The following is a 9,172-nucleotide window of genomic DNA, read 5'->3' as shown; positions in this document are numbered from 1 at the left end:
TATTTTGTATTTTTTCATAAAATGATTAAAAAAATACAATAATTTTAAAAAACGGTTACGAACTTTAACAACAAATGATCATTACGTTTTTCGTGCATATTTGGAGATTTTCCGACAAAGAATTTTGTTACTTTAGGAGCATGATGATTACGGTCGCCATTCATCAAGGTTTAGACCACCGACTCCCATGTCATTAGGTCACACACTTCCTCGACCTTTCAACGTTGGGCAGACATTTGTCCCCATACATAATCTTATGACTTTGTAAAGACTTGTGTTTTTCGGTAAATAATTGTGTGGAACAATTATTTTATTTGTCTAATTTCTACCATCCACCTCACATTCTTCCTTTAAATAGGGCTCACCCTTCCCTTCAATAGGTCACCTCACCCTTGAAGAAACCATAGCAACATTGTGTGTCTCTCACTAGCCATGGCCACTCACTCCATCACTAGTATCTTCATTTTCTTCCTCATCTTCACCGTCACGTATTCTGATGCTTGTGGCTCATGTATGCCCACACCGTTACCACCCAAGGGTCCCCCAGCAAATCCCTTCTGCCCTAGGGACACACTGAAGTTAGGAGTCTGTGCCGATGTTCTAGGTCTGGTCAATGTAGTGGTTGGAACCCCAGCATCAAGCAAATGTTGTGCACTACTTGAGGGTTTGGTCGATTTGGAAGTTGCAGCTTGTCTTTGCACTGCCATCAAGGCTAATGTCTTGGGAATCAACCTCAACATCCCAATCACATTAAGCTTGTTGCTCAGTGCTTGTGGCAAGACCATTCCACCAGGCTTCAAGTGCGAATAGATGTGCAGCTTGATAGAAATTTATAACCCTTTCGTTTAAATCCATCATTTTCATCGAATGGGTCTCGTCCAAAAAGTGAACATGAAAAGTATTAAACGAGTGGATTATGATTTTTTTTAATGTTTAAATTGTGAATTTGTTAATGGGGCTCTTGATTGGGGTTTTATTTGTAACATGGCTTGTGATATTTCATGTTGCTTGTTTTTTTCTTTGGATTCAGGGTATGTAATGTTTGATTTTGTGTTAATAATTGGGCAATAATTATTGCCTAAGTGTGATGTAATGATTTATTTATCATGATTTTATCAACTTAGAAAATTATAAATTTTATTTGATTTTGTGCATTCTGTCATAATAATTATTGAATCTATTTTAAAGCAAAAAATCAAATTTTCTATTAAAAGAATAAAGAAAAAAGTTGTTATCAAAGGGCCTTTGACATAACGGTATGTGAATCATTAGCTTCCTAGAATGTTAAGTCTTCAAACCTCACCAAAGGCGAACATAATGTATAAATTTATTTGTTTTATTTTGTCGTATATAAATATTATATACTTAAAAAAAAAGAATTGTCACAAATAAACAAAATGGAAACGATTAGAAGTTAAAACATGAAAAAGATTCCAAGTTTGAAAAAACATGTACACTTTTGGTGTAGTTGTCACTTGTAAAAAATAAGAGTAAGTTACGTTTTTAGTCCTTGTGGTTTGTTGAAAATTTTAGTTTTCATCCTTATGGTTTTGGAATTACGATTTTCATCCTTATAGTTTATGATTCATTTTCGTTTTTATCCTCGTGATTAAAACTTTATTACTTTTTTCGTTCATGTGGTTTTCAATTTATTTCTATTTTAGTCTCACATTCTTAAAGATAGTGTTTAACCTTAAGAACGGAAATAGAAATGAATTGCAAACCATAAAGACTAAAACTGCAAATTCAAAACCACAAGAACGAAATCCGAAATTTGTAACAAACCATAGGGAGGAAAAACGTAATTTACTCTACAAATAAAAATATTGATGCAAGAAGGATCATAATCAATATGATAAGTATTAAGTAAAGTATATACATAAAAATTTAAGATTTCACGTCTTATTATGTATCAAAATAAAAGTTTTGAAAATAAATTGCTCAAAATAAAAACATATTTATTTTCATTCAATTTACGTTTTTGTAACTATCAAATATGGGTTGGAAGTAATTGGTTAGATAATGTAAAATTGTCATTTATATTATTTATATCGTTTATTTTAAATTAAAATATAAACAATAATTTATTTTAATTTATATAGATAGCTTAATTTTAAAGGCAACCATTTATAGCGGAACCGTCCATACTGAGTTTGAAAGAGCCAATATCAGTAATAGATATAGATATTTTGAGAATACGCCTTAACGACCAATGGTTAACAATGACTCTGAGACACAATGGAAAAAAAAAATTAGATGATGTTACAATGCATGTGGCATGTTTTGATTTTTATGAAAGGTGGTCCATTTTATTTGGTGTTATGGTCTTTCTTTTGTCATTCGACTTGCTTATTACAAAAATAAAAACATTGTGCTACGAGTTTTTTTTGTTTTGTTTTTGTTTTTGTTTTAGTTCGATCCGTCCTATAATGATCGTTATCTTCCAACAGTAAAATGTCTTATGTGTCCCTCATATGAAAACAATGTGACCATTTTAACTAATGAAATGGGACGTGGCAATAATGTGACATTTTTATCACAATGCTAACGATCACCCTATCACCACAAACTCAAACATAAAAAAGACAAAAATCACTTAATCAAAACAAAAGAATATAAAAAAATATATGATACAATAAAGGACTCGTGTAAATAAAAAACTCTAAATATAAATAAAAAACAAGAAAACACCTGATAGAAAACATGAAAAACTCTAAATCAAAGATCTATAATGGAAACCCTAAATCTTCTTTCTTCATCGACAATAAGGACATTGGCAACAACTAGGGGTGCACAAAAACACAACCCCCCCCCCCAAAAAAAAAAACCCGACCCGACCCAACTCGAAACCCCCAAAAAATTCAAATGTGGTAACCCATAAGTTATTTGATACAAAAAGTCATCAGTCAGCACATATTGGGTTGGAGTTGGGTTAGGCCCAAGGAAATCCAACCTAACTGGTGTCTCATGTTTGCCTTTTTCACCAATTAAGGCTTTACCACATTAGGTCTCCAACAACCCATGCTCCGAGTCTTTAGTAGTCAAACTTCGAGTCTCTAACTTGATAAGAAAAAGGAAGATAGTGTTGAACTGGTTTCTAAACGTAGTACTTATTGAATAGGTTGCATACTTAGGGTTGAGTCATTTGGCTGGGTTGTTTGAACGCCTCTAAACCGACTAAACTAACTCGTAGCAATAACCATGATCTAATTGGAGCCTATAACAATTATATGGTGGCCAATTGATGTTAGGCATAGAACCCATGATCGACCACACGATCCACGAAACTAGTAAAAAAACATGATACAACATGTTTTATTTTTAATGAAATGATAACTAATAGAAAAAAATTACCATTAAACATTTATGTTCTAAAAGGCATAAAAATTGGCAAAGCTCAATCAAAAACACGTCTTGTTGTCTCGATCTACTCAAAGGCAAAAGTAATCGTCTTAATTTCAAATATAATTTGGTCTTAATTTAATATAATAAAAATGATAAATTCTTTATATCTAATCCGGTTTAGATTTTATCATAACTTAAAGTACATCTAAATGGTTGTGATAATTTTTAATAATCATAATAAGATTTTTGTTTTATTATTATATAAAGCATTTGGTAAGAACTTTTAAAAACTATTTTTTATGTATGAAGTATTGTTTATTGATGCATATTACTTAAAATTTAAGATTACAAATAAATTGTGCATATATACAACTTATTAAAGCTCTATGTTTGAATTTGTGTAACAAACTGCAGATAAACATAATCAAATACATAATAAATATCTCATTCTTAAATATAAAAAGATTGAAATATAATTAAGATAATCATTGAGTTCTAACAAAATACTTAATTATTATCTTTATAAAAAGTTATATTATTAAAATAAAAATAAATTACTTTGTTATTGAACAAAAATTAAATTAATAAAAAAAATTGAATTAAAAAGGTTACACAAGAAACGAGAACTTTTAAATAATTAATTTGATATTAATATCGATTTATATTTTTTATTTCAAAATTTTATGATATCTTTAAATTTATATTTTATTTAAAATAAAAACATTGTCGTTTTCTCAAAATCGAGATGCATCTCATTGCATCGCGCGAGTACCCTTGTAGTATAATCAAATGTATTTTTATATCTATACTACCTTATAAACTAGATTTATCAAAAATCTTAAAAACTATTTTTAATTCACAAAATATTATACATTTATGCACAAAGTCTTAAAAACAACTCATAAGACATTAAGTACTACTACTTTATGCATTCAGTCTTAAAATCTCTTAATCTACAATTAAAATAACATATAATACAAGTTGTCAATGCACATTATTTTTTTTCATGTTCCCAAAATACCTTTGACACCTTTCACTCATGCATTCACCCTCTCATACCTCCATGTCTTCTCCCCATCCCCCAAGGTGAAATTCAAATTGGTATTCACCATGAGTTATTAAAAATTATCTTATTCATCTCCCATTCAATTGCTCTATAATTCTCGGTCTCGCTCTCGATCTCTTAGTTTTTGCTCTTGGTGTAAATTGAATACATTTGTGGAGTCGTTTAAATATGTTGGATTTTAAATATATTGGATTTTAAATATATTGGATTTAAACTGTCATACAATTTTTTTCATCGATAGACTATAATTAGAACCATAACCCTTATTTATTCAAATTGTATCAATATGTAAAGACCAAGTGTTAACTTATATCATCGTTAAATCTTCTCTAATAAAACCAATGAAACTTCAAAATCTTTAAAATTCACGGCTCCCGCCGCATTGCGCGGGTACATAACTAGTTTATCTTAAAAGGATGAATTTTTTATACAACCTATTGGATATTTTCCGAATCTAAATGCAACGGTATAAAAATAAGGAAAAAGATCAAAAAAAAAAAAATCAATAAACAATTAAATTTTGAGTATTTAAGTGTCTAACTCTTTTTTAACAAATAAATCCCTAAATTTTCTGAAATGGAACAAATAAATCCTTTAACTTATTAAAATCGAAAAAAACCAAACAAACTTTCATCTTTTGATTGATTAGGTTTCTTAACATTTTATGAACAAATAAATCCTTAGACTTAAATAAAACTAAAAAAAATTACCATTTCTTTTTCCATGTATCAACAAATCAGTAGGAAAGTACAACGAACCAATAAATAAAAGTTACACCATTTTTATTTACCCTTGTTTATTTTTCAAATTTAAATGACAGTCACAAGTGTTTGTTATGATCTTGTGATTGTCATTTGAATATGAAAAATATTTAATCATTATGATTTCTTATTTGAATCGGAAAAATAAATAATGGATAAGGAAAATGGTATTTAATCATTTATTATTGGTTTATTGTACATTGGTAGTTTGGTATTGATCGAGATACATCGATTGAAAAATGATATATTACTTTTATTTTATAAGCATAAGGACTTAATTTAAAAATCATTTAAAATATGAAAGTCCGTTGATTTTATTTGGTTTTAGAAAATTTAAGAATTTATTTATTCGATATCTGAAAGTTTAAAGATTTATTTATTTAAAAAAATCCAAAATCTAATTACTTAAAATATGATAGTTTATTGTTTTTTAAAACTATTCTGTAGAAATAATTAATGATCTCATGTCTAATTCCAGTTTCCACCCACCATAAAACTTATGATCCGATTTGGTTTTAATATGGGCCTTGGGCCGGATTCCGTAGCCCAAAATGAATATAGTTAGTTGTCACCAACATTCACATGTAATATAAAGCGTAAATTGCTTTAAAAAGTAACGTATTTTAACTTGATTTCTATTTTGGGTAATGTACTTTTAAAACTTTTATTTTGATATCTAAGATGTAAAGTTTTAAACATTTAAGTATCCGGGTAACCAGTTGAAGCATTAACCGGTTACCATGCTGATATGGCGAGCGATGTGGTGTCCAACTTAGTATTATTTGCTATTCAATTCAATTTCATCTCATCACTTGCCACATTAGCATGGTAACCGGTTAATGTTTCAACTAGTTACCTGGGTATTTAAATGTTTAAAATTTTACATCTTATATACCAAAATTGGTACTATCAAAAGGTAACCGAATAAAATAGTTGTTAAGTGGAAGTTTTAAATAAAAAGACTAAATATCTTGAGAAGTTAAGAAAAAAGAAGATTTATATGTAAATTATTATAGAAATTCATTTAAAAATACATGCATAAACTTATATGAATAATCCATAATAGTGATTCATATATATATATATATATATATATATATCTTTGTGTGTGCTTGAACACTATAATAACTAGGGGTGCTAAAAAACCCGACCAACCCGATCAATCCAACTCAACCCAACATAAAATAACTTAACTCGAAGCAACCCGATGTCTAATCGAGTTATAAAATTTTCAAACCATAGGTATTGGGTTGATATTGAGTTGCTATTATTTGAACCCAACTCAACCCGATATTCTTTTATTTCTTTAATTTAATATTATCGTTAGATTTCTATTAATATATACATTAGATAGTTACAATATCACATACGCTCTTCATATACATATATTTTCAATCTATTCACATCTCTATATAACATAGCATCAATAGATTGAAATGGATTTTTCTCATTTCTTACATTTTCAAAGTATATAAAAGCATTTTCAACAGATTCTTTAAAATAGAGAAAATAATGTTTTTGTTTTTTGTTTTGCTCCAATAAATTTCTTATATTGTTCTCGAAAAAAAAAAAACATAAAAAAAAAAACTTCAAATTTAAAGAATTATTTAAAACTTGATGACAGACAATAGAAATTAATTTTTTAATCATTTTCTTTAATAAAATTAAACTTATTATTTTATATAAAATAATAAAAATATATTAAAATAATAAAATTATATAATATTTTAATAATATAATTTAACATTGAAATCTCTAAAATCATATAATATGTTAGAATAAAATTTAATTTTATTTTACAGATTACGATTTTTAATTTTTAAAAAATTATAAAGAAAACGGTGGGGAGATAACTAAATATTCATATTGTGCATATAAGGGAAGATTGAACCCACCGACCCAAGATTCCATAATATCTATCTCGGATTCAGCCGTGTTAATGGAGGACTACTAGACCAACATCAACTTCTGTATTGCTATGTCGGGCGCTTCTTGAACTTTGATCGATTTTATCCAATCAATCTCTTCCTCCCATCAAATCCAGAAAGTCTATTAGGAGAATCCATCATTCTTGCCTTGGCGATCAAGCAAAATTCTATATTCGATATCTGAAAAAACTCACAGAGGAATGAAGCATGGGTGGGATTTAATTTGTATTCATAATACTGACGACAATTGCCCTTGCATAGAAGGCGGATTGTCAACTCTGAAGCCTTATTGCTTCTTAGTTTTCTTCTGATTTGGTATCTCCGATCTGATCAATTGAGCGGTCGATCAAAACATTTGTCAGAAACCTCAGTGTGGGTTATTGTCGTCGATACTATCAATGTATTGTTTAATTTGTAGATGAAGTGAGGGTTTTTTATTTTGTAAAACGAAACATATCGGTCGGAAGATGGAACGACAACGGTGGAGTCCTCCAAAACACAGACATGATGGGACGTCACCATTGCCTTTCGGGATGGATTGGAGCCCTCCCCCTAAGAAATGGGTATTGTTAGTTTATTTAATCATTGAATTTTGAATTTTGGTTACTTTTTTTTAATTTACGTTCGCTTTTGATAGAAGAACTGAGGTAGTTCTTTAGTTGTTCGGATGTTTATACAAGTCTGAATTATTTGGGGATTTATAGATTTAATCTGAATTGCATTGCATATATGGTACTGGTAGTCAATTAATCGTATAGGATTCTAGATTTGGAATTGGAGCTCATCTAGGTCAAATTTTGAACTGGGTTTGCTCTGCTTTCAATTTCAAGATTCGGAAGTGGAGTTCCAAATTGTCTTCATTAGCCCAATATATGCAATCATTTTGGGTCAATAGCTGACACTGCAAATATGGCGGGAATGCATCCGAGAAACTTGGTTGTGCTCGCGAAGAGATGTTTACAAGTGAAACAGCAAGCTGTTTGAAACATGGGTACTTTTTTCTGGTAAGGATAATAGTTCTGTAGGAGATTATCCAGAAGAATATTCTGTAACAAGGAAGATAATGGCGTTAGCTTCATTTAAGTTTTAAAGTAGAATGAGAGACAAATTGTGGCATGAGCTTGGAACAGCTTATAAGGGTATTACTTGTGATCTGAAGTCTCGGTTCAAACAATCTCTTTCCACAATGCAAGGGAAAGGCTTTGTACAAAGACTTTGTTCCACAACTTTGGAAAAGTGGAGGAGTCTTGGAGCATCTGGAACACCTTTTTAACAAGAGATACAGCTTGTAGGAATTGTTAAAATATGGATCCTTGAATGGATTGCTCTCTTTAAAAAGTGTGGTGTTATGGTGTTGGATCATCATAATGAAGTCTTTCTCCTGGTAGCTATTGAGGTTTTATAATGTGACAGAGCTTCTATTGGTAGTGATGGGTGATTGAGACAAATAGGAACTTAGTCTAGTTTTTTAAGACATGTTCTGGATATCATGCAAAAGGTTCCATCAGGAAGGAGCTTCTTATCCTACGTTCTAATGTGAAATTGACGCTTGGTAGAAAGTTTTATCCAAAGATAGCTTAATTCTGTTTACTAATAGATAAGCTATTCTGATTTTGGACAATCCACAAAAAGATTCAAACCATTTCTGCTGATGATGCCACACCACGTATGACAGACGACTGGCAAATCTCTAATGTCTTGATTCTGCATACACCACCAGCAAACAAAAACCATTTTTTTGCGCAGCTACTGCCATGCAGACTATGGTATCTGTAAAACACATGCTGGAGGCACTGAGGCATCACAAAGTTGTAAGGATAAGTAAAGCGCCTTTGTTTTGAACATACAGGGTTAGAAGTTTAGTAGGCTTATTTAGATTGAAAATCTTTTTAAATCTGAAAATACCACAAAGGCGAAGAGGTAAGTAACAATGAGCTACTCAATTTATTATTTGGATAAAGTAAATGAAATAGAACTTGAGTAGTTAGTCAGTTATTGGTTACTATTAGATCTTTTGTAGAACCTTTTGCTTTGTTCCACTGGTGGCATCATTTGTGGATTGGCCGCGGGGG

General features: G+C 30.2%; 2 protein-coding genes across 4 annotated transcripts in view; one reads left to right on the top strand and one right to left on the bottom strand.

The window, feature by feature from the left end:
* Window positions 1-389: 389 nt before the first annotated feature.
* LOC112521056 lies at window positions 390-1,155 on the bottom strand. The gene has a single exon (XM_025129685.1). It carries the CDS (start codon window positions 783-785, stop codon window positions 441-443), a length of 345 nt encoding a protein of 114 aa, XP_024985453.1. The 5' UTR covers window positions 786-1,155; the 3' UTR covers window positions 390-440.
* Window positions 1,156-7,121: 5,966 nt separating this feature from the next.
* The window catches only part of LOC112521144 (PX domain-containing protein EREL2-like), a 10,128-nt gene continuing 8,077 nt past the window's right edge, over window positions 7,122-9,172 (top strand). For all 3 annotated transcript variants that reach the window (XM_025129841.1, XM_025129842.1, XM_025129840.1), the window contains exon 1: window positions 7,122-7,663. In XM_025129841.1, the coding sequence (XP_024985609.1) occupies window positions 7,605-7,663 (59 nt within the window). In that variant the 5' untranslated portion in view covers window positions 7,122-7,604. The remainder of the gene's footprint in view (window positions 7,664-9,172) is intronic.

Source organism: Cynara cardunculus (assembly GCF_001531365.2).
Source record: "Cynara cardunculus var. scolymus isolate 2C chromosome LG 11, CcrdV1, whole genome shotgun sequence".
NCBI lineage: Eukaryota > Viridiplantae > Streptophyta > Magnoliopsida > Asterales > Asteraceae > Cynara > Cynara cardunculus.
The sequence above is the reverse complement of the archived record's forward strand: the minus strand, read 5'-3'. Positions and strand labels throughout refer to the sequence as shown.

Excerpts from the sequence above, each read along its gene's own strand:
- LOC112521056 (XM_025129685.1), bottom strand. The coding sequence starts at position 785 with ATGGTCTTGCCACAAGCACTGAGCAACAAGCTTAATGTGATTGGGATG.